This window comes from Musca domestica, unplaced genomic scaffold (assembly GCF_030504385.1).
Source record: "Musca domestica strain aabys unplaced genomic scaffold, Musca_domestica.polishedcontigs.V.1.1 12, whole genome shotgun sequence".
Lineage (NCBI taxonomy): Eukaryota > Metazoa > Arthropoda > Insecta > Diptera > Muscidae > Musca > Musca domestica.
Window position 1 is genome coordinate 859,666 of NW_026712155.1, and position 25,833 is coordinate 885,498.

Here is a 25,833-nt window from a genome sequence, read left to right on the forward strand (position 1 = left end):
TATTAACAGGATGTGGTCACTTCGCTGCTGGACAAGTTGTGTTTTACTACGGGAGAAATATTCAGCCTGGTCTTGGAACACGTTAAAAGTCTTAAACGCAACAAACTTACTTTGCTAGATCCCGAAGAATCCCTGGCAAAAATTGCCTCCAGGCCTGGCGCTCATAAGTTGCGATGTCTGTTTCGGGTAACGTTTGTACCTATGTCGGCTGCAGATTTGGCACAAAAGGACCTGAATGCTCTGGACTATTTGTACATGCAGTGCTGCAATGATGTTACACAGGAAAGATTTGCTCCCGAGCTGCAGCCGGATGTTGCTTTACGCCTGGCTGCCTTACATATGCACCAACATGCCCTGGCAAATGGTGTACACCCATCAAAGCTAACCGTAAAAGTCGTAGAGTAAGTGTGCTTGTGTGTGTATGCGCATTGAATTCCATTACTAAATCTTGGTCCATAACAGACGGGAGTTTGGACTTGAAAGATTTTTGCCCACCACTTTGTCGGAAGGTATGAAACGAAAGGAACTGAGGCGATTGATTTCACATTTTCTTAAAATGAATGCGGAGATGACGGGTTCGTCGGGTAAAGTCCTGACACAGCTACAGGTGAGTGAGGTGTAATGCATATATATTTAGAACACCTATGATTCTATACCATTCATTATTCTCCGAAGGCCAAATTACATTACTTGGACATCATTGCCAGCTTGCCCAGTTACGGAGCAAAGTGTTTTAGCACCAACCAAAGGGAGGGCGTGGAAAGGGTTCTGCTGGTGAGTCCCAGGTTTGGTCTGAGTCAGATATCAAGTGCCAGAAATTCTGTGGTAAGTGACTGCCCACTAATTAATTGCAACACTTGTTAACGTAAGTAATTGCAGCCGCAAGCAATATCATCCATTGAAGATTTCAGCCGCGTCGTTGTCGATAGAGAGGACGACGTAACTTGCAGCGTATGTATATACATGCAAGGCGATCGCTTTGTAAAATTTTTCATGGAGGACAGGGATGCTTGCGAGTTCTCGTTATGCCTTGCGGGCTATTATAGGTTAATATCAGGTTAGTAATTTTTAGTTTCAAAACGGTTCCCACCAATTTTTTTAATAATATTCCCGACCATTAAAGGTAAACCTCTTCCTATCTCGCGAGAACGAGATCCCGTGGATGAGGACAACGCCCCTTCGTATTTATCACAGCATACTGTTCTGCCCGCCGCATGGAGTTATTTGGCGCCCTTTCAAAGCAGAGCCCACTCGATGAGCTTCATTGTTTCACCGCCATATCATCCGAGCAAAGTCCGCTTAGAAGACAATTGCAGTGATTTTGGTGAGGGAGTTTCCACTGGAGCTCGGACCAACTCAAATTTAAATCACATGGTAAACGTGAACTCAACAGCAAATATGCCGTTGTTGTCGACAACAACTATGGACTTGGACATACACAGTGTTGTGGCCACTGAGCTTTTGGAGGAGGCCAAAGATTCCGGAATGAGCGACAGCAGCGGTGGCGGCGGCAGTAACTGTGGTGACCGATCGCAATCCAAAAACGAGGAAGTTCTTAGGCGAGTTCAAGAAATGCAGCAAATGGTTGAAAACTCAGAGCAATATTTGAACGAACAGGACGAGTTGGTTCAGGACTATAGTAGGTCAACCAAAGAAAACACTACCTATGGCTCTTCTTGGCAAAATTCACCCAGTGCTCTAAACAGTGGCTCTGGCAATGCGCCCGGCGTAATAGAATTTGACAGCGACTGTGACAGTTTAAACAGCAGCAAGTTGTCATCCAATGAAGAAACACCCCCGCAACAAGGATCTCTGAGACATAGTGATTCGTTAATGCTGTTGGCTGAGACAATTAACCATGACTTAACGGGCATCACGCAAGGACTTATCTCTATTGGGGAGAAGCCTGCAGAAGTTAGGCGTAAAAAACCTGCGCTTACCGACACCTCCAGTCCCAGGCCAGAGCGTAAAGTCAACGGCTTCAGTCAACTACTCAGTAATTTGCAGGCCCTGGGAGAGTTTTCTCAAAGTGAGAGTGACTCGGAGTCGATCGCATCCCCCACCAATTCCCCTACCACACGAAGGCCTTCGTTGCTAAATACCAATGAGAAATCTAATCGAAAGCAAAATCTAGATTACCGGTCAAGTTTTGGCCTACACAGCCCGGACAGCAATAACTTTGGTATGGAAACAAAGGACTACAATCTCAAGGAATATTTGAAGCAGCTGAAGGAAATAAGCAATGTTGATACTGTGAACCAAGACACCGACACTGCAGCTAAAAAACTATCTGAAATATATGGATTCGAAATAAGAGAGGATACTTTTATTGAGACAGATAGCGATTTGATCGATCTTCGTGCCATACCCCCGCCGCAGACGCCGGATGAACTGGATGCACTGTCATTGTTAAATGCAGCACCAAAAGGCTTTGGCGATTTCAGTAAAAAGTCATTTTCTGATATGGCAGACCAAGATTTGGATAAATTCCTAGAAAAGGTTGTGGTAGCACCTCCAACCCATAAAGCTACACCAGCAAAGGAGCTAACACCAGAAGAAATAATGTCGTTTATTATACCACCACCCCCAAATTTGGATGACATTGACAAAAACTCACATACAAACGACGATGTGCTCAATGAAAGTCTTTACAGTAATTCATCACAGGTGAAAAGGGTAGGTCGACCGCTGTCTCCTCCAAAATCTATTGAAGAGAATAAAGGACATGTTATTGAGTATGCCACAGTGGAGAGGAAGAGTAAATTTTCCTGCTGTCCAAAATCAAGGAAAGATGACACAACTGAGACTAGCGAAGATGCAACTGTCAAATTGAAGTTGCCACCGAGATCTCAGTCAGTTGATCAAGCCGCACCAGCAAGACCACCAAAAAGCGTCGAACTCCTTCAACGTTATTCGCCAAAAAAGATGTTGCCATCTTCTCCATCTCCAGTGCCTGTACGAAACGGGCCTCAGTCCCAAGCACCGGAAGAGTCCCCACCACTGTTGCCACCTCGCACAATTTTAAATAATATGCGACCCACGACACAAGAGGAACCCGATGCTGATCGTACGTTTATGTCTCCCATGGTGAGTTCCTTGGCCCCAAAGAAACCTCCATTGCCTCCAATAGCTACGAGACCAATACTAAGAAAAAGCCCTTTACCTATGAACAATCCTGGCGCCATTGACGTAAAAATATCCACACATCCTCTACCAATACCACATATTCAGGGTCGGAACTACCACTCCTCATCAAACAATTCCACAGTTCATAGTCCACCATTAACGATTACGCAAAGTCCAACTGCATTTTCAATCCAGCATCTAAACCAACAGTACTCGCCAACAAATCGAGAACAACGACAAGCACAGGCACCGCCATATCCGCTCCTTAATTCCCCCCAATCAAGTAGAAAGAATAACAACGGCAGCCCCTTGGGCAATTTTCACACAAGCTCTCGACCCATTCCGACAACAGGTGCAAAGTTGATTATAAAAAATGGTCATATTATTGACGCTGAAGCATTGTTGGCGAAGACAGACGTAGCCATGGCAGGGCTATTGGTGAAGTTAGATCAAGTAGCTGCCCAGTGTACAGCAGCCCAGGCCGCCGGTGGTGGTTCAAGTATAGATGAGGAGAAATTCCAAAGGGCTCGCAACGAACTGACCGAGCAAACATTAGTCTTAGTAACAGCCTCAAAATATCTTGTGGTAGCCATGTCGGACTCCACCCTTTCGACGACTTTGCCAGAACACCTAACCTCGTGTCTTACAGCTATACGACGAATTACCGAGTTGACACAGGACATGACACGACATACATCTGCACCTCTGCAAACAAGAAATATTGTTTTGAAAGTGCACGATGTGGAATCAAGCTTTCGCGAATTGGTTGCTGTGCAAATGGGCAACGCCGGACAGTTGGCTCTGCAGGCGGAATGTTTGGCCAATGTTCTGGCAACACTGCTTCGAAGTCTTAGGGTATTCTCACCTTAAATAACCACCCGACCAACTCCCTTTTGCCACACTTCCGACATATCTATCAACAAATCTTGATGTAATATATTTATAACCGAATCTACTTGTTCTTACTTTGTTACAGGTCAAAAAGTAATGCGTCTGCTCCCTTTCTAAATCATTAGCATATAGGTACATAATTAAATCTTCTTCTGCATAGATTACAAATCATAATAATCAAAAGTATACACAGCTCAAGCTAGTGACATTTATTACCCTACCAATTAATCGAATGAACCAATTATAAGGAATTGTCTTACTCTAGGATCGAGGTACATTGTTGTTTGTGGCGAATATTCCACATTTGCATGACACGTAGTTAACCCTTTTTTCAGTTTACACAACATGGTACAATGATACAAGGTACAAAATGAAAATTCCGACAGTAGGGCCCGTATTTCAGAAGTTTGCTTTTCATTTTTCGATTTCTTACAAAAGGAGTAACAATTGATAATAAACGGTCATGGTTTATTTAAAAATTAAGTTGTGTATGTATTATATGTAACAACAATTTTCATGCTGAACCAGCTGAATTTGTATATTTTAAGAGGAATTGTCATATTATTAAAAGTAGTACAGTAGCACCCATCAATTTGAAGCAAAAAACCATACAATTTAAAATTGATTAGAGTCGAAACCATTGCCCTACTCAAACCCCTTTAAACAAAATCACACAGGAGGCGAATTCGTACCTTAACAGCCTGTTTTTATAACAGTATTTTTTTTTCTTTCGTTTGGAAATTTGGCGAAATAAAATATATTTTGTCAGTGACAAACCCAAAACGATAGGTGGAGGATCTTTGTTTTGAAAAGAAATTGGCGCTTTGTTACAGAATCTCGCAAAAATTGTATGCGTATATGAACTATTTTAACACATCAAGATTTTGCTGGCGCACCTTGCTGGTCCATATTCTTCAAATGTTTTCCCGACATTTATCAATTTAATTTTACAATTTTTTGATGAATTTTGAATTTATTGGGGTTGGCACAATCAGCACAACTAATGAAATTAAATAAAATATTTAAAAAAAATAATGGTTATGGAAACACTTCCAAAATATTTAAAAACGCAAATTAAAACGAATACCTTTGAACACGAACGATTCGAGTGAAAGCAAGTTTTTTTTTTACAAAAACAGGCTGTAAGTGTGTGTGTGTGTGTTTTTTTAAATCCATCAAAAGAATATTTTTTTAAATAACACATTTTGCGAAGCAAAATAAGACACCTGTTGGCCTATATGTGTCGTCTTGTAATGCACCCTACACCTTGAGTCTAATTTGTATCCATTGTACCATGATAGAGTAAACAAAAACACAAGTGTAAGTGAAACATGAGCGCAAAATATAACATATAAGTACACAAATCGGCTACTCAAATTTAAACAAATAATCAAAATTTTGACTTGTGATAATGAATCAAGTTTAATGATTTCCATTATGAAAAACCTTTTTATTGAAGCTATAAATGCACGACTCGCCTTCACGAACATAACCAAAAAAAAAAATAATTACAACTATTGTCATATCGAATCCATCTAATGTATTCACCACAAAGCCTTATTTACACCGACACCAATGTTACATATTTTACGGGGATGCGTGATTTATTTGACGTTTATTTCAAAAAAATTAAAATCGATGGAAACTGTTCGGTGTAAACAAGGCTTAACCCAAAATATCTAAAACAATTTTAATAACTAATTTGAAATCACTGCAAAAATAGTTTTAATGTGAGATTTTATCTTTGTTAAAGTTTGAGTATTTACATACTTCGCGTTTATATTGACAATTTGTTATATCGTTTTAGTTTTTATAGTAACATTCAATGTTGTTTTACTCCAGGACTCCGAACTATTGTTTGAAGTTTAACGATACACTCAGCTAATCCCGAATATTTTGTTTTAAATAATTTTAATAAGTTCCACAAAAAGCCATATCGAATAATTATACGAGAATGTACTGCAGACAAATTCACATATACATATGCGCATATACATACACATACATACACATAAGGGTATGTAATGGAAACCATTTCGAATCGTTTCGGCATAAATCGTCATGGAATTTTGGAAATATAATTTGATAAGTGCATTATGCCAAAGATATACAATATGCGAAATACAATTCCGGTTCTACAAATCGAACGAATCGGTTTCCATCACATGCCTGTAGTGGGATTCTCTAACTATTTAACGATTTTGCCATTGCTTATAAGTTTAGTAATTCAAAACAATCGGTATTTAGTCCAAACTTATATTAGGCAAGTTTATAGGTCTTGATTGCTGAAAGCAATGAGAACGATGAAAATGCCGCAAATAAATTCACCTAGTCTAAATCTGGACTTAGAGAGGGAAATAATTCAGCCTCTAAAAACTACCGGTGGATTTGATTTCCTTTACTTTTACCTCTCTTCTTACTTGAAAGAAAAAAGTCTTTGAGAGTTAATGATTATAGTCGATAACATTAAAAAAACGTTGGAGAATCTCACTACTGATAGATAATATTCTAGTATTGAAACTACGCCAAATGTGCGTAGACATATTGTAATCCAATTATTCGTAAACCAAAAATTAATACATTTAATAAATTTATCTTTAATTCAATAATTAAATATTGTATTTAACAAATTACAATTAATCATAAAAACATAACATGTATTAAATCCAGGCCACAATTTGTGGTTTGTGTTTAGCTCGAAAAAAGAACCTATCGACAAATGAAACAAAAAATAATAAACTCATCTCAGTTCACTGAGGACTAATTAAAAATATTTTGTTTGCTTGTCATTTGCGGAAATTATCAATTGGGCCTGGGTCAGTTGTGAGTTAATTTTTCCGAAATTTCGCTTAAACTTGTAGGCAAATTTAAGACAAAACGATTGGAGCTTTTTAATAAAAAAGTTTTTAATTATGAGCATATTAATGGATTTTGAGGCACAAGCAGTTAGTTTTGAGATGTTTACTAGTTTTACGTTCCCATTCTATCTGAAAGTTTTAACTGGAAAGTAACGCATAAAAATAGATTTGTAAAAAGTTTATAAAAAATTGCAAAGAACATGTTGAATCATGGTGCATGCGAATTTTACAAGGGCATGATACGGATAGGATAAGTGTAATTTGCATTCCATTGAAATATTTTTCAATAATGATTTGAAACCAATCGATTAGTATTCGCTGCAACTTTGATTTACGCAAAAAAATATTTCAACTTCCAGAATAGAAGCCAACCATACCATCCAAACTATTATAAAAATTGACAACATACTACATTATATCATGGTCTATATTAGGTCTGCCAGTGAGCCCATCTTGTCTTTAATATATAGGCACTGGATTATATATTAAAAATGTTTTCAAAATCTTTTTTAAACTATTAATAAGCTAAGTTTAGAATATTGAATTCAGCGATGTGGAGACAAATTTTTGATAATAAAGTAATGTTTCATGATCTAACGTGGAATGCTGGCAAAAAAAATGACAGAATCGCTTCTTCATATATCGATATCACCGGTTTTATTTTAAGGTTTTAGAAGAAATCTCAAAAAAGAGTCTGTCGAACCCTTTCTTTGGTGGCGGATTATCTTCTGGGATTAAATGTTTTTTTTTTTAATATTATCCACCCTCCTTTATTAATATATTTTTTTAGACGGCTTTAGACAAAAAAGTGATTACATTACATATAACATAAAGAATTCACTACTCCAGAAAAAGGACATCCAAGCCTCTATTGAAGAAAATATAACGAACTTTAAGTGAGATCAAAGAGCGTTTATATTACATTTTAAAGAAAATACCCAAAATAATTATAGAAAGGGTGAGGCGTTATGTTAAGATTTTATGTTTTTTAACTTACTTCCAGGTTCAGAAAATGATCATATCTGTATAAAATGATTATATCTAAATGTTTTACAACATTTATGGGAGCTCTATTTGTCGACCTAGACTTTGCCTCTAATTTTGTTGGTAGATTAATAGCAATTTATTTTTTTGTAAACTAAAATTAATTAAATTAAATTTAATAAATTAGTTAAAGAGTTGTAAATAAATAAAAAGTCGAACAAATTATACCAAATTAGTGTCGACAACAAGTGATGCAAACCCAAAAGTGACGGCGGGGTCCCTTTCTTTCAAGTGGCAATTTGCTATAAAATAGTCTCTCCCAAAACCATTGCAAATGTTACAAGTATGCCAGAATCCATCAAAACTATAGCAACCATGCTGATTTTTTTTGCAACGCACAACATTGCACAACCCTGCAATTTTCGATAAATGGATTTCAATTGTACCACTTTCTATACCAGTCGCACCAACAGTCCAGCTTAGTTTGACTTCTTACGGCACTTACTTTTTGATATCAGCAATGTCACATCGATTCGTCTAAGATGAAAGAAGGTCGGACATTCTGACACCCTTGCTCATAATCTTGACACATTGTTGAAGCCATAACTAGTCAACACTGGCAAATGGCGGCCAGAAAGGTCGCAACAAAGCAACAAGCTAACTAACCGAAAGTGCAACAACCAATAACTAGTGTATTTCCAATTTGAAAGATCATACAAGGCATTCAAGATCTGCCTTCTGTATACGCACAAAGACGGGATGATCAGGTTTTTTATACATATTTATTTTGTAATTGTATTGTGATAAACTTAAAATTTACGTGTACTTTAATGTATTAGTTTTGTATTTTTATTTTCAATAATAAATATAAATGAGTAGCAGGTATTACATATTACCAGCCGATGAGCGTGACATAACCCACACAATGATAACGTAATAAATACGGCGAATAAAATGTTAGCCAGATTGACGCTTGGGACACCTGTTACATAGGTTGAATGTGAATAATTGCTCGATCACTCGTATGTTACTTATTTTACAATTGAATGAAGTTAAGAAGGTAACAACAATGACCGTTGCCAAATGGTTTTTAATGGATTGAGATGTGAATAAAGTGGAACTATACATAAAAACTAAATAAAAATGGCGTCGCTTGAATTATGTTCACCAAACATACACCTACGCATGTATTTTTAAATACGCGAGACACCCTTGGATTCTAATACCATTGAAGACGATGGCTCTAATTATTCCTTGAAAATCCCTCTCGCTTTGGCAGTAATTTTGCGTACGCGGCCCCTGCTGCTAACACTTATGAGCTGATCATCTTCACTATCCATCGTACTCGCGTCTACGTCGTCGTTGGCAGGTGTTTCACCTATTGCAGACGAGTCATTGCGAGATTTCCTACCTCTGCCACTGGTATTAACGGATTCTTCTTCGTCACTAAGTTCGTTGTAACGAGGGCGCTTCTGATTACGGGCACCCCTTTGCATACGGTCGCGACCACCATATCTACTGGATCCTTCTGCGTTGGACTTCTTAGATCCACGAGAGGTATGGCGCCGAGTGCTGGTGTATTTTTCGTCTTCGTCGTCCTCGTCAGCTACAAAGGAGTCATCTGACCGTCGTCGTTTAGCTCGAGGCTTTTTTGAGTTCCTAGATTTAGGTACATAAGATGTAAGAGGCTGGTTGTCCTCCGAATCGGATTCGTCATCACTGACAGACGATTCGGTTGATCCACCCGTGCCCATGTCTGAAACGCCGTCTTCTTCGTCCTCATGAACATTTTCGTCGGCAGATGGCTCTGTTTGAGAATTCTCTTGACTAAACCGCGACCGACCTCTTCGTACTGTAACAGCTGCGTGTTGTGTGTCTCTCTGATAAGCAGGTGCAGCGGTAGTTGAAGTGGGCATTCCACGTCTTAGACGTGTACTTGCTGAAATCAACATCGAATTCTCCAACGGTTCTAAACTGATGTCCAATTCGTCAGCATTTCGTTGATGTCGCGAAAGGACTCTTCTTGAATTACGCAGAGCTGCACTCGATGTCGAAGGTCCTGGATCCCCAACATAATTATGATCATGAACAGTGGGTTGCGATGACGCCGTGGCAGAGGTAGTAGCTACATTTGGAGTAGTGGACGTGGCATGTGACCGCGTCATATGGGTGGTTGGCAATGACGACGCTACAATTTTTACCATATGTCCATCTTGGCGTCGCTGCAGATGTGTAGGGTGAGGTGAGATTAACTTTCCTAGGAGCGACAACAAATACAAGTATAAGACAAACAATAGAACTTTCAAGCCAGACATACTTACTTTGTTGTCGAGTTTGCGAACTTTGACTTGACGCCAAAGGCTCATCGTCACTGTCATCATCGCCAGAATCGTTTTGTGGCTCTACGACAGTATTCCGATTCGTTCGTAAGTGCCGTACAACAGCTGACGAAGCAGCCGTGGCAGCGGCAGCTGCAGCTTTACTCGTTGAAGGTCCGTTTTCATCCCGACTAGTGTAATGGTTGGACTTTGTTGGTGTGGGTGTTGGTAGTATCTAAATTAGAAATAATAAATATTAATGTTAAGTAAATTAAATGGAATTTGTCTGTCAAAGTAGTGTCATGTCTTTCGTTAGTTAAGATTTTAAAGATTTTCGAGAGTCGGCACCAAACTCATGTCTATACGCCCAAGTCGGTTCCCTACAGACAATAACCCCAAAGAATGAACACTTTGTATGCTTGCGCTGCTTGATCTTCTAATATCAGATATATAATTTATTCGTTTCTCTGGTGTCGGAACGAGCAACAACACATTAGTAGTATCATTGCAGTAAAACAGCAGAATATGAAGTATTTGAAAGGTACTAACCTCTTCAGCGTCTTCAGTTCCATCGCCGTCACTTTCGGCACGTGCCCATTCCATAATGGCTCGTTTAACACTGGCTCTTGTTGGCCGCGTAGCAACTTCCCTAGAATCGTTATCCGACTCCACAACTCGGCCATTGCGCACTGGCAAATGGTAACTATGATCATTTTCAGCAGCAGATCTGCGCCCCACGCCAGAAGAATTTGTTTGAGATACGGCTTGAGTTCTCGTGTTGCGTGAGGGACTTTCAAGTAGCGAATTTGATGCATCGTTCTGGGTACGCGATGATGATTTTGGAGGCCTTCCCTTTTTCTTGGGTGTATGTGTAATAGTATCCTGCGTGCTTTCATCAACATGTGAGACAGCACCTCCACCGACACTACGCTGATTTCCGTTTTGACTTCTTCGCACTTTTCTACCTGTATTTTTATGTTTCTTATGACTTTCTAAATCGAAATCCTCGTCGGTATCTTCGTCTGAGAGACGGCGACGGGTTCTTTTATTTCGTGGGCCTTTTTGGGTCTTACGTCCTGATTTATGATGTCTTTTACGGCTTTTGGTCTTACGGTCTTTTTCTGGACTATAACTTTCTTCGGAATTTTCGCTTAGACTATTGTCGGATGATGTCGATGTGCTTGATGTGCCACTTTCACTGTCATCTTCATCTGACTCCGACGACATGGCGGACAGAGCATCTTCCTCCTCATCATTCCCAGCCGCACGATTTCTTTGTCGTGAAGCTCTTGAAGTACCCGGCTGTGGATCATCGACGTCATTATGTCTTTTATGGGATGAAGATGATGTAACACGATTCGAGCTTGATGTACTTGCTGTCGTACCTCCTCGATTATTTGAGCCTCTTGCGCTTCGCTGCGTCCCACGAGGTGGCTCGTTGTCGTCGTCATCATCATGGTTAGAAGATTCTTCCGAACTATGTATGCGCCTTGTATTTCTACTCGACGTCCCTCTTTTTCCCGTTGAGCGTGTTCTGTCGGACGGAGCGCGTTTAGTGGGACTGCTGCTAGACCCTCGACCCGACGTGCCGCTGCGTGATTTGTTCTTATTAGCTCGTCTTCTGGCAGCTTTCCAATTGCTGATAACAGTTTTAATGTGAGACTCAAAGAGAGCACTTAAACGCAATGTCATTGAATATATCTGAAACGAAAACCATCGTGAATAGGATTTTAAATGTCGATTTCCATTTGTAAACAGTCAAACTAGAGAGATTATGGAATATCTGTTGCAGTGTTGTCTCTAAAATTGACCTTACCGCGAAATGGTCCTACAATCATGATCGTCATTCATTGTTATGGATTTATGATATACATGGGTTATATAGGTGGTGATGATTTGATGAGATTTTTGGGAAGCATGTCAGAAAGGAAAAGTCGAAGCACAATATAAAGTATGATATAAATATGAATCAAAGTAAAGCAGTCAATTAAAGGTAGAAAACAAAGGACCAAAGGCAATCTCTTAATCTTCCAATTTGGGTGTTTCGTTGCACTTGTAATCACTTAAAAATGAATTGACGATCTTTACACATTCAAAGTAATAACACCCTTTGTCGATGTGCACTCTCCACTGCAAATCCTAACGACTTGCGGATCTCATATGTGGGGAAAAAATTTTGTGCACTTTTGCCTTCATATAGTTGTTGTTTTAGATTCTTTTAGATTAAAAAAGTAACTTACCCTCGATCGCTTGTTGGTGTTATAATTTTTGGAGTTTTGAAATATTAAACGAACATCTTTTGCAAAATCTAAAGGATCCTCATAGTTGCCTCCCAGCAAGTCTTCCTTAACTGTTCTTAAGTCCATAGGTGTGGAGATTATCTCCAAGTAGTCCGGAAACTCGATGGTGTCTACTGGTTCTCGGAAAGGCAGTGAATCGGGTCGCTGTAACATCATTTCCAACAACTGGCGGCAATCGGCACGCCAGTCGGCGTCGGATCGCATACGTTTAGACCTGTCAAAATAGTTTAAAATGTGGTTATACGAATATATGGAAGCATTTATGCGAGGTTGTTCTTAATTCGGGTCGTCCGAGTTCGAAATGTTTCGGCCCATCAACCAAGAATGTTATCTTATACTAATTATGTATTGTTACATTGGTTTTTAAATGTTACGTTTGCTAGGAAATAATTAAATTCTCATTTTTATTATAGTTTTATTCATTATTTTTTTACGATCCGAACATTGTTACAACCAAATTGCCTTGTGTAAATGCAAGAGGCAACTTGAAAATAGAACGAAAAAATATATGTAAACTCGCCTAGTGTAAATCAGGATTACGATACAACAAATTTTCTTAAAATTGTTTTTAAAAAAGGCACCTGACAAATTCATACTGCATATTGAAACAGCATCTCTGTCATTTAATAGATACAATTGGGGTCATTCCGAAACAACGAAATTTTGAGATTCCCATATGTTTTCCTGTAGGAAACGATTGAAACAACGCTCACACAAATTTACAAAATTATCTTTTTGTTTTCTAAACAAGTTTAAAAAAATTGTTGAGAAACTGCTCCATTCTTCATGTTTTGTCGTGCCACTGCAGACGATAAGTGTAACTTAGTTTAAGGTAACTGTTTATAATTTTTATCTTTAGATTCAAGTTAGATGATTATGAGGGTCTACTACTCGATGGGGCAGGAAAAACTAATCATTATTAACTATTTTTACCTTCTTGTTGAGGGCATGCTGTGTCGAGCCTTGGCAGCAGCTGCTGAAGTAGACGGACCTGTACTGGTTGAGGGGACTACATCTGATTCATTGCCGTTTTCAGACTCGGATGAATGATAAACATCAACTAATTGATGATAAACTGCGGCGACATCAATGTCGTTTGACTCCCTTACAATTAAAGAAAAACATGTAGTAATGGTGTAAAATTTGTCTTGAAATTGTAATATTATACCGTATGATACGAAGACACAGATCGGTAATAATTCGTGCATGTTTGACTATATTTGTATGTCTTCTGTTGTACTTTTCAGCATTAGTTGCCAAATATCTAACATCAAACTGTGCAGAGGTAATCCGACGGTAGAAATGATTCTCAAACCTTGATTTGATCGTGGTTAAATCAATGGGATATTCTATCAGATAGGCATAGTCAGGATATATATTCAAGTCAACAGGCGCCAAAAAGTGTTCTGCAATTGATAGGCGCATAACCTGGGTGGAATAAAAAACTATATTTTAGACTTATAAAGTAGGAGGTGCTGCAACAAACCTGCTCGAGTCCGTTAATAATGCGCCGACAAGAACCATCCCGATCTCCGCGATGCCACTCTTCAGATTTGGGTTGATATAGAGTTGCTCGAATTTCCTCTGGTAGTACAGGCACGGCTCCTCCCACTTCGTCGGGTAAACGATTTTCATCAATGGGTTCCATGTCCCAGGGACTCATATACTCATATTCGCCGTTATCCCAACGAACTCGGAAACACATAAATGGCGAGTCAGGAAAATCCGATGATAATGCATGCCGTGACTCAATCTGTCCCATCCACCAACCGTCCCCTATCATACAACGAAAACGATCACCAATGCTCCAGTTGCGCTGCACAGCTAGGTCATAGGTCTGACGCAAAACTATGAAATCCAACACATCGGGCATGTCATGATATTTAATTTTAAATGTAGTGCCCGTCATATTCCCGTCTTCGTCGATAATAGCCAACTTGAGACAACACAACCGAGGTGGCCGAATTTCATATTTGATTCCAATAACTCTAACTAGCTCTTTGTCTCGAAGAGTATGAAAACTCCAAGGTTCTGAGCTGTGCGACACTTTGTAGACCTTTTTCATGCGTACGGCTTCAATGTAACGGTGATGGCCTTGTCTAAAGTAAACAACTTCATCTCCCATTTGTGGATAATACGGAGTTTTTCGTGGAATAACTTCCGACAACCATTCTGCCGGCCTATATATTTCGGGAATTTCTCCATTTGAAGCGGCTGGTGGAATTAAAACCTTTTTGCTCTTTCTTGCGGCTTTTGCAGATGTGGTGGGCTGCTCAGTAGTATCATCACTACTGTCTTCGCTCATTGTCCTTTTTCGAGAAAGAGGCTTACGTTTAGAACGCTTGGGTGGCTCTAAATTCGGGCCTGGAGTATCAGCTACCCAGTCGGAATAATCAGACGATTCTGTATCAGAATCATCGGAAGATTCGTCTAATTCTTCAATATTTGAATAGCTTGTATCGCCAGAAGAGTTGCTGCTTTCTTCATCCTCCTCCAACACTTCAGGCACTGATGGTTCTTCGATTTCTTCCTGATCCCGAACAGCTCTCGTTCGATATGCTGGCTGGTTTGTTTGCTGTCCTGCGGGGCGGCCACTTCGTCGCCTTCCAATGCGGTCGGAACCTCGAGTATTTCGGTTACGTCCGTTAGTTGACTGCGCGTTTAATACACTTGCCGTGCTTATCATTATCGGTCGTCGACGCATTTCACGTTTATATTCTTGCATTTCGTATTGGCCTGCAGCGTAAACAGTCTGTTTTAGATTTTGAAGTTGTGCATATTTCATTGGGCGTACATATATTCTGCGAACATATTTAAGAGGAGCTGGCTGCAGAGATTGTTGATCAGATGGAGGACGACCCCATGTTGTACCCTGCCGGGGCTGCTGCATTAATTCCAAGTTTCGCCCGTCTAGTGAAGCATTTCGCGACGTGCTTGGACCATTACCAAGAACGTTACCAGACGGACGATTGTTGGAGTCTGGGGCGACATCGTGTCCCTGACGATTGGCCAAGGCTTCGATCATTCTATCTAATTGGGACCTATTCGCCCCCGATGTGGGTGGACTTTGCTGATTGGCATTGACATTTCCACTGTTGCTTCCCCCTTGCCGATTTGCCAGTGCGGCAATTAAGCGATCAATGTGGGAATAATTTCCACCAGCCGGACCATTTTGGTTACTTAGACCATTTTCTTCCAAGATTCCGTCAGGGCCCACTGTTAAATTCGGTATCAATTGATCAGTAGGACAGTTTTCCCTTCCCGGTACAAAGCGCTGGAACCTGGCTGGATGTGGATTACCTTCTGAATCAACTAAGAATGGTGGTGGCATTAAATGCGGCATAACCTGTGTTTGTTCGTCAACAACATGATGCGACGCATCTCTCAGCAACGGCCTATAATCCGTATGGAAGAACAACTCGGTGGGGAGCTAAAATTAATAACTCATAAAACTTCATTCTCAAATACATTTATGGTAGTATCTCACAATTTTGTATCGGTCAGGACCTACTCCCAAACCAAATATTAGTATATGGCCGTGAGAATCCGTAGCGGCAATCATTGTTCCATCCGGGGACCACTTCGCGTCAAACACCCCACCATGTCCTTGGCCATCAATATTATTTACAAAATGGGCCACTGACTCCCCCTTTTCAATGTCCCACAAGAAAACCTGACCATCGTGACCGGCCGATAGTAAAACGTGCTCATTTTTTGGATTCGATTCTAATACGAAGAGTTCATCTTTGTGTCCACGTAAAACACAATGAAGTTTGGCAGTTTTCGCATTCCATATTTTAATCTAACCAAATAAAATTGAATTATTTAAGGGATAAGAGCCGATGAAAGGTTCCACCTACCGTAAAGTCATTAGCCGCAGTAATGACATATTTGTCCGAGCAGTCCCATGCAACCATTGTAACTTTTAGCTTTTTACCTTCTTCAGGTTCTGGACAGCTGTGTAATGCAATGGAGAAATATTACAAAGTCTTCCAACAATATATATACATTTCTTACGTTGGTAAGCGCTCGGTCATACATAATTTAACGCTCTTCCACTGCTGCGACTCAAAAGTCCATATGTGAGCAGAGCCATCCTTGCTCCCCGAAATGAAACGAAGGCCACGATGGGACCATTGGACGGAATCAACAGCATCAGTATACGCCTCTGTTTCTAGAATTCGTTTTGGTCCATCCTCGGACATAAGATAAACGCGAACATGGTGATCTGCTGACCCCGCTGCCAAAAACATTCCCCCAGGCGAAAACGACGTACACATCATTTGAGCTTGACCTGGACGTAACTTTTCATGGTATTGTATAGGCTTGGGGGCGAACGTTATTTTCTGGCCTCTAGGTGTAGAGTACTGCCAAAAGGCTATGGAACCGTCCGTACTAGTTGTCACTAAGTATTTCAAATCTCCCCTAGGAGAAGGACAAAAATTGACGGATGTTATCATTCCTGTGTGAGCTGATAACACCGCTATTGGAGATGTGGTCTGCAAATCCCAAACACGCAATATCCTATCCAAAGAACCTGCAGCCAACATGGTATTATCGAGATTTATAGCAATGTCTGTGATTTCTGCCGACGCTCCTCTAAGAGTGGCCAAAAGCCGACCATCCATTGCGGACCAGATCTTAATCAATAGGTCGTCAGCACCAGTTATAATGTAGTGCCCTGTGCGATCGAAGAGAACACAATAAACTGACGAAAGATGTCCTACAGTGCGACGTAGCAGTTTCGTTTTCGAAAACAAGCTTGTAGGAACTAAAAGCTTTCGTCTTACTGGACCTCCATATTCCCGTCCAATTAACACTTTTTCTGAAGGAAAAAAACGTTTTATTAAAAAATAATAGATAATAAACATAAAATGCCAACTTACGGAAATTATGTATTGGTTTTGTTACAGCTGAATCTGGCAGTGAAACTCCATGAAGTCTTGTGCAGTAATCTAGCAATGATCTAGATTTAAATATGCTATCCTTAGTTCTAAGTAAACTCTGACGCCCAGCGCCCAAAAGCGATACTAGTCCAGGTACACTGGGCGTCAACTCCTTATCCAAAATGGGACCAATACGACAGCAAATGTCGACCAAATGGTTTGATCCAATATGAGCATATTGTTTTTCCTAAAGAAAAATAAAAATATATACAAATTAGGATATGGTAGCCAAACGGATCGCTTTATTTTTTCCAACAAAGGACAGAAGGAATTACAATTCATGAGTCCATTTATCTCAAATGGTTTACTGACACCTCATTTTCAAAGTCAAAACCATTTAGATTTTCACTTTCCACGCACTATACAGCAGACTTGGAAACATCTTCAAAAGTATGAGTCATGTTTTAATTATTGCCCAGCGGATTTTACTCTACAGCAATACCTGTGTCAAATTCGTTATGGCGTTATGTTCCATTTTTTCATTCCATTTTTTATATTATTGGTATAAAATTTCACTCTAGTGCAATCATGGTGCAATGAAATCAAGGCAGGGCACTTCTACCAATCGATTTCAATTTTTTGTTTTTTGCCTGACTTAAGATGCTAAATTAATTAGTTGGAAAAACATTAAAATTCAAAATGTATGGATAAAATGTATACTTTTTGTAGCGAAAAAAGCTTTTAGAAAAATATATAGAACATGATTCCGAAAAGAAATTGTGACTTTTCATTGATTTTTTTATTTACTCAAAATCATTACAACTTGTTGCATTTGTTTTCATAGTAAATACATTACAATTCATACAGGCAGAATTCTATACTCGCAAAATTTTCTAACTTATGAAGATAGAAAGTAGATGCAAAACTGTAACAAATGTAATTGAACATATTTTTAATGTTTTCTATCATCAGAATAAAACTCAAAACTTCATATGAAATTTAAAACTCATTTGTACAGCAGCGTACAAACCACTGGTTGTTGCTACTAACAAAGTTCTACCAATTATACCACGGGTGGAGGGTATAAAAAATACTCGTTTGCAAATATTAAGTTGCTTGTTTGTCAATGTTGTAAACAGTGACATCTACACGACAATTATTTATACCGTTTTGATGAACACGCACACTTAAAAATGTATGGCAACGCCGCTGAACAAAGGATTCAAACGGATCTGGCCACAATAAAAAAATCGCAAAAGCAAAGCTATGAAATTAATATGAGTATGAATGTTATGTTCATAAAAATCTTCCTGTATGGATGTAGCAAACAAATTCTACTTTTTTTAATATTTCAACTTTTACACTATTTTTTACACATTTCTCAAGACTTGGTATTGGAAATATTTGCCGAATCCTTTTTTACTCGATATCCAACTTTTCGCACGGAGTAATTAATTCATAAAACATCCCATATTCCTTAGAGGTCCCAGGAATTCACAATTTTTATAGGCAAAAATGAATACCAAACAATGTACAAGTTTGCATGTGTGTACACATCTATCTACCCAACATGGCGTCCAATTAAACATTACTCTTATCGACTATATATACATATTTATATACTCTCCAGTTTGTAGGTTTCTTATTTTCTTTAATTTAGACTCAACATCTGCCATATTAAAGACCTTTAATATAAACAAATATAAACTTACCAATTCTGCAAACGATTGATCATGTTCGTTGCCCAGCCAGTCTAATCGCTTCGGCAAAACCTACAACAACACGGGAAAAAATAGAACAAATTAAACGATTTTTTCCAAAACAAACGGAATAACAACTACTAAGAGTTCTTAACAAAATGAATTTACAGGAGTTTACATCACAAACACGTGCACATCTACAACTGACAAACGCTCCTCACATTACCCAAACTGGGCCGACTGAAGGTCGAAGTATTCACTAATTCATTAAAACCGAAATATGTGTCCGTCCACAGTTGTAAACGTTTATTTTAGACCTATTTAGTCTAATCGTTGTCATCGCTATAAGCGCACGTTAAACACGGGTGGATGGATATCAACAACAAGTGTTGTTGTTTTAAGAACAAAAAACAAAAGCATCACGAAAACACAACACAGAACAGCCAAATTAGAGTTAGAATCAACACAGAATATATTTAGGATTTGGTCACATTCTTGTGGTTATTGACACTTACCTTCTTATCCTCAAGTTCCCGGATTAGGACCTGTAAAGGAAAGAAAATCAATGTATGTGTACTAGGATAAAATAATAGGACGATTTAAGTGAAATGGCAAAATAAGTAGTCGAAAAATGCATACCTGTGCAGTTTCCTTTAGTGGCCCAGCAGATAGAAACTTCGAAATTAGGAAATATAACTCTGCAATGGAATAAAATTTATAAGAAAATATATAATCTAGATGAAAATAGACATAGATATTGTTAAATTGCTCCTTCTTTGTGTTTGTGTCCTGGCCAATCAACTGGGTTGCATTATGCGTCTAAACCCAGGCAGAATCAGGGAATCGAAAATTGCATGTATATGACACTCCAGCACAACGTTCGCTACACTACACATTCAAGATTACCTGGTGTTATTATTTTCTCCACAATTTCTTTATTACTATCCATATTTCATGTTTATCGACAAATTTATATAAAGTTTTAGCTTTGGAATACGGGTTTTACTTTTTTCAGGCTACTGTCTTCTAGTATGAAAAATTATTTCCTTGCCTTATTCTTCTTTTTTCTCTTTGTGAAGGTAGGTTTCTGTAAATCGATGTTTAAATAATCGCATTGTTTCTAACTTCCGATTAATCGAATTTTGGTACTCAAAGCGAAACTCGAACTTGACTATTGATTTGGGTGTAAACCGAGTACTCGACTATTCATATTCGATTGTTCGACTTACTTTACTCACAGCATTTTACAAATTCCTGTTCAACTAATGCGCCCAATTCCAATGCCCTTGTTAAGGTAAGATGAATTGGTGGTTATTGTGGTTGAGTTGTGCTTCTAAAGCAAGCGCACTTCTGTCCTGTCATGTTGTTGCAAAACAGAGCGAAAGTGCGCGAGGGGGAACCAAAATGAAAGACGTCCCCAACGAAACGAATATGAAGGCAAAAAGGAATACTTGATAAAAAAATAAACAGAAAGCAAAATCCCGGGGTACTCTATTGTTTACGAATGAGGCATGAGGAAAATTGAACACATTAGTGAATGAGCCCGGAACTAGCTACAAATTAAATTTGACCCATGGAAGTATTGCCATTGTTTGTATCGTAAACTCTTTCGTTGAAATTAAGTAACCGGTTCGATTTTGTTATGTCGACAAAATTTCAAATTATTCCAGTTGAACAATTTCACTTTTTGTGTGTTGAATATAGTAACGAATAATACAAAAAGTTTTAATGTTTGTAACTTGGAAATATAACGGTTAGGCGAATTATAAAAATTGTCAATGTTATAATTGCTCTGTTCCAGAACCTGCAAGAATCTACTAGTTTTGCAATTTTCTTCGATAACATAAAGGGAAAATAGGTTATCATAGTAAAAACTTTTACATTCCTGCAGTTCTGGAACACATTATTTCATTCATGATTTGTTGGTTTTCTCCAATATAGTAATTTTATAAAAAAAATTAAAATAAACAAGACCAATTGTTGCATGTTTTAAAATGTATTTGACACTGTAAGACTCCAGTACAGTTTTATTTTCCTTATTTCTTCGAAGTTGAGCAACCTTTCTTATTGAGCCATGATTGGGACCATATATTACATTCTTCCTCGTATTTAGAAACAAAAAAAAAAAAAAAAGATTTATTGTTGCCAGCGTCATTTATCTTGCAAATCTCATATTTTCAAATTTAAATTATATGTTTTTATTTCATATATTTTATATATACATTAAATGTCAGTCAAAATCACTTTCGCAATGAGATGTTGTCGAATGTCAAATCTTTCGAAAAAATATTGAAGAAGTAAAAAGACACATTCTTTGAAATCTTTAAAATTTTACAAAGAAAATAAAATATGTATCTGCAAAATGTATTAAAATTGTTTAGAAAAGACAAGAACTTACAAAACTTTACTGAGATCTTAGTCAATTTTAACATTGGGCGAGTTTGCTTTTGGTCCGTTTTTGTTTGTTGGAGAGAGAATAAACACACAAAATGTTTGTATTTTGAAAATTCAGTATTTGTTTTTATTTTATATGAATGATATGAATAAATCAGGACTACACAGAGTATGTCAAAATTCTTCTGCCAATTTTATGTAAGTGTTTATTGTTTTGAAGAAAATTGCGGGGCGCGCATTAATGAAAAAAAATGTTTCTACGCAAGTCACCCAATCATATGTTTACAGTTTTTCCAAAATAATTCATTTGACGTTCCATTGTCCGAATGTTTATTTACGAATCCATTGTATATACACAAATCAGAGGTGGTAACAGGTATTCTACATAGTGTAATCAGATTTTACCTTCTTCATTCTTCCATGACAAAACCATTTTTACAAAAAAGTTTAAAGCTATTGCTTATCATAAATATAAATAAACTATCGTTGTAAAAACTTTTACTTTCTTACTATCAAGAGATAAGTTCAAAAGAGAACTACAAAAAGTAAGCGTGCCTAATCTAAATCAGCCCTAAGTGTTTTTTTTTTCAATATGAGCGATATCATTCGATTGTAAAAACTATCAATCGGCATAGACAAAGATAAGAAATATCGATAGCAACATCGATGATTTGTCAACTCTAATCCATTCTATTTGTCACGAGAAGAGAACATTTTTTATAAGTTCAGGTAACGAATGCTGGAATTAAGAACCAAAGACTATGAGTTGGGTGTCGGATTATAAATATACATGGCTTCAAACACTGGCTATGAATGTAATAAAACATGGATATCGGTTACCACGTCACATTGCATTTGTGATGGACGGCAATCGTCGATATGCAAATTCACAACATATTCGTAAGATCGAAGGTCACTCTAAAGGATTTGATAAGTTAGCAGATTGTTTACGTTGGTGTCTTGATATTGGCATTCGGGAAGTTACCACTTTTGCTTTTAGTATAGAAAATTTTAAACGATCCGAGGAGGAAGTCACCGGCCTTTTGGACTTGGCTCGAGAAAAGTTCTCAAAACTTTTACTGGAAGGTCCAAAACTTAAGGAGCATGGAGTACGGATTAGGGTCATTGGGAATATCTCACTTTTACCAGATGATCTACAAAAGCTAATATCACAAACAATGTTGGAAACCGAGACTAATGACAAGTTATTCTTAAATGTTGCATTTTCCTATACTTCTCGCGACGAAATTACGCATTCCATAGAGGAGATTCTCCGTCATGGCGATGGAATGCACGAAGATGATATAAGTGAGCGTCTAATGGACGAATGCCTGTACAGCCGACATTCACCTCCACCAGATCTACTGTTTCGAACTTCTGGTGAAACTAGAATTAGCGATTTCTTGATGTGGCAGGTATATTTACAAATATGTTATCATGTTTCACTTTTAATTACTTACTATATTTTAGCTGAGTTCGACAGTTTTGTACTTTACCAAAATCCTTTGGCCAGAAATTACAATATGGAACTTTTTAGCTGGAATATTTACTTACCAACGAGACAGTCTACATATGAGCTCCTTTAAAACACAAGAACGACTAAAGCGGGCTGCAGTATCGAGAAATTCAAATTTTTATGCTGAACACGTTCAAAACTTTTTACATCGCCTAGATATATACAGAAGAGATATACTTTTGAAATGGTCCTATTTGTGATATACTCCGCATTGAAAATTTGTACATTTGTATTTTTTTCTAATGAATTGATAATACTGTGAAAATTTGGTTTCTATTTGACATAATGTAGCGCCATTACATGTATCTACATTCCGCAATAAATGCCTAATTATCAAATTTGGTAAACCCCGTCAAAATTCTTCGAACAAGGTTGTCTCTTTATATGAGCCTTAATCAAAACGCTGTTTTGTCTTGACAATTGAGTAAAGATATTCCACTCACGAATATGTGAAAAGACTAAATGACACCGGTATCAAATATTCGATGTGAAAAACGTCGAAAGCTTATCTCAAGCACAAAGTGTAGATCAAGGCATATATAAGACGTTCGAATAAGAAGACTGTTCCTGACAAAAATTTGCCTAACTTAGTGGTTTAACACTATTGTCACTTGGCCTTCAAATCACAACAGCAAACGGATGCTCTGCCCAGTTTCTGCAAGAATCTACTAGATTTGCTATTTTTTCGATATCATAAAGAGAAAATCGGCTATCAATTTTCACATTCTTGTAGTTCTGGAACGGACCAATTGTGTTCCGGCACTATTTTCTAATCACATGGTTTGTATTGATTCCTCATTCATTCGTTCTTTCATTCATTTAATGTCGCCATATTTACACTGAATAATGAGATTTTCGTAGTTCACTAAATCGATCGGAATCTGAAACGACCGATTCTAAACTACGGAATTCAATCCATCCTGATTGGATTTTGTGACATGCTTGTAAATTACAAAACGTCAAGGAACAACTCCAATTTAGTAAAAACTCTTCAATTTCTTCGAAATTTTTTCAAGAGGTAGGTATTTTTGCCCTGATTTCGAGGGACGCATTCGGGACCCCAGATTTTTGATTCGAAAGTCCGGGTTCAAGACCAGGGCTGGACCTGGATCCACTCACCCGATGTAAACAAGATAGGTATTGTTTGATCAAACAAGTGGTCACATGAGGGGTTATTTATAGCGGTTCGGATGTTATAGTCAAATAATCGATTTTTGGACCCGGATTTAAAAAAAAAAAAAAAATTAAGTACAAATACCTATCGCTGGAAAAAGTTTTAAAAACAATTGAAGAGTTTTTACTAATATAGAGTTAAGCCGGGCGATGTCCATTCTATGCACTAAAATGTACTCATTGGAATGAATTGCAAGGTGTAATGTAAAACGCACTTCCTTTCATTTTATTTCAATATGATTCAAATTTTAATGAAAAATGCAGTCTCTTCATTAAGAGCAAACATCTATATCCCTATTCTGTAATTTTTCAAATACACTCGATGGCAAAATTATACCAGACAATCTTATGCTAAAATATGGTACTACCATGGTACAATGAATTCAAGGTAGGGCAGAACAACCATATGATTTCAATTTTTTTTATTTTTCTGGCTTAATATGTCAACTTCATTTGTTTATGTGTGTGTATTTTTTCAATAATAAAAAATTGTTCAGGAAATATTCAAATTTGGGTGTTTTCAAAATGCTTATTGCAACGTATACCTCGACAAAATCTACAGTTTTTGTCGCGAAATAAACCATAAGAGATATATAGAACATGATTTTGAAAAGAAATTTTGACCTTTCATTCATTTTTCGCGGTTTGAAATTTTTTATTCAAAATAAATGCAACAAGTTGTTTGATTTTTTATTGTTTTGATAGTAATTCTGACATTACAAGCCAAACAGGTAGACCTCTATACTTGCAATTTTTTCAAAGTTGACCTGCCTTCTCTTCATTGTACCATGGGTACTACTAATTTTGCATTTTTTTCGATATTATAAAGGAAACATCGGTTATGTCTATTTGACACAATAAGGTTCCAGTACAGAGTTGCATTTTTCCTAGTTTCTTTGAAGCTGTACAAGGTTTCTTATTGAACCATTTTGAAACATGGTAGAATTTAGAAGGTAAAATCATGCAATCATATGTTTACATTTTTTTTTCAAAATTATGCATGTGACAACATTTCATTGTCAAAATGTATATTTATAAATCCATTGTGCATACACAAATCAGAGACGGAAACTTTGACAAAATTTGAAATTTGACAAGCTAAATTACTTAAAATGCAGAGATGGGAATGCTTATTTGAAATGACTTTACCATCTTAATTTTACCATAATTTTGAAATTTCCCACATTTTTTAAGTTTTTTTTTTTAATTTTATTGCAGAAGAAATTCTCGGCAATAACACCAAATTCGTGGGGCGTATTAAATTTCGATGTTGAACATTTTCAACATTGACAATAGAAACAATTTCTTTTTTTGTGCTGAAAATATAAATTAAAAATACAAAAATGTGAATAGATCTGTTCCAGAACCTGCAAGAATCTAAGATTTTTGCTTTTTTTTTCGATTTTATTCGCAAGAATCTACAATTTTTGTTTTTTTTTTTCGATTTTATAAAGGGAAAATCGGTTATCGTAGTAAAAATTTTTACATTCTTGCAGTTCTGGAACAGGCCGAATGTTTGTAATTGGAAAATTTTACAAAGGGCTGAATCATGGTAAAATTAAGAAGGTAGTAATTTCAAATAAGCACATCCATCTCCGCATTTTCTGTAATTTACCTTGTCAAATTTCACAACAAAGAAAAATGGTTCCTATCTCTTTATTAGCGTATATACAATGAATTTGTAAAT

At 37.6% G+C, this 25,833-nt stretch overlaps 3 protein-coding genes across 3 annotated transcripts in view; 2 read left to right on the forward strand and 1 right to left on the reverse strand.

Annotated features, from left to right (window-relative positions):
* LOC101899879 (uncharacterized) overlaps window positions 1-6,790 on the forward strand; it is a 29,522-nt gene extending 22,732 nt beyond the window's left edge. Inside the window, exons 6-10 of the mRNA XM_005187965.4 lie at window positions 10-401; window positions 463-607; window positions 676-825; window positions 880-1,057; window positions 1,124-6,790. Coding sequence (XP_005188022.2) covers window positions 10-401; window positions 463-607; window positions 676-825; window positions 880-1,057; window positions 1,124-3,996 — 3,738 coding nt within the window. The 3' untranslated portion in view covers window positions 3,997-6,790. The remainder of the gene's footprint in view (window positions 1-9; window positions 402-462; window positions 608-675; window positions 826-879; window positions 1,058-1,123) is intronic.
* Window positions 6,791-8,622: 1,832 nt separating this feature from the next.
* Window positions 8,623-20,144, reverse strand: LOC101888267 (bromodomain and WD repeat-containing protein 3). The gene is made up of 15 exons (XM_011296055.3): window positions 19,970-20,144; window positions 19,703-19,761; window positions 19,579-19,608; window positions 19,076-19,135; window positions 17,364-17,610; window positions 16,495-17,302; window positions 16,338-16,434; window positions 15,965-16,279; window positions 13,964-15,907; window positions 13,646-13,905; window positions 13,411-13,581; window positions 12,418-12,691; window positions 10,727-11,878; window positions 10,181-10,412; window positions 8,623-10,116 (listed from the first exon to the last, which is right to left on the reverse strand). The coding sequence occupies exons 1-15, from the start codon at window positions 20,010-20,012 to the stop codon at window positions 9,107-9,109; spliced, it is 6,702 nt and encodes a 2,233-aa protein (XP_011294357.2). The 5' UTR covers window positions 20,013-20,144; the 3' UTR covers window positions 8,623-9,106.
* Window positions 20,145-22,123: 1,979 nt separating this feature from the next.
* On the forward strand, window positions 22,124-23,320 carry LOC101899706 (dehydrodolichyl diphosphate synthase complex subunit DHDDS). Its single transcript, XM_005187964.4, has 2 exons — window positions 22,124-22,872; window positions 22,928-23,320. Exons 1-2 carry the CDS (start codon window positions 22,219-22,221, stop codon window positions 23,171-23,173), a joined length of 900 nt encoding a protein of 299 aa, XP_005188021.1. The 5' UTR covers window positions 22,124-22,218; the 3' UTR covers window positions 23,174-23,320.
* The last annotated feature ends 2,513 nt before the right edge of the window (window positions 23,321-25,833 follow it).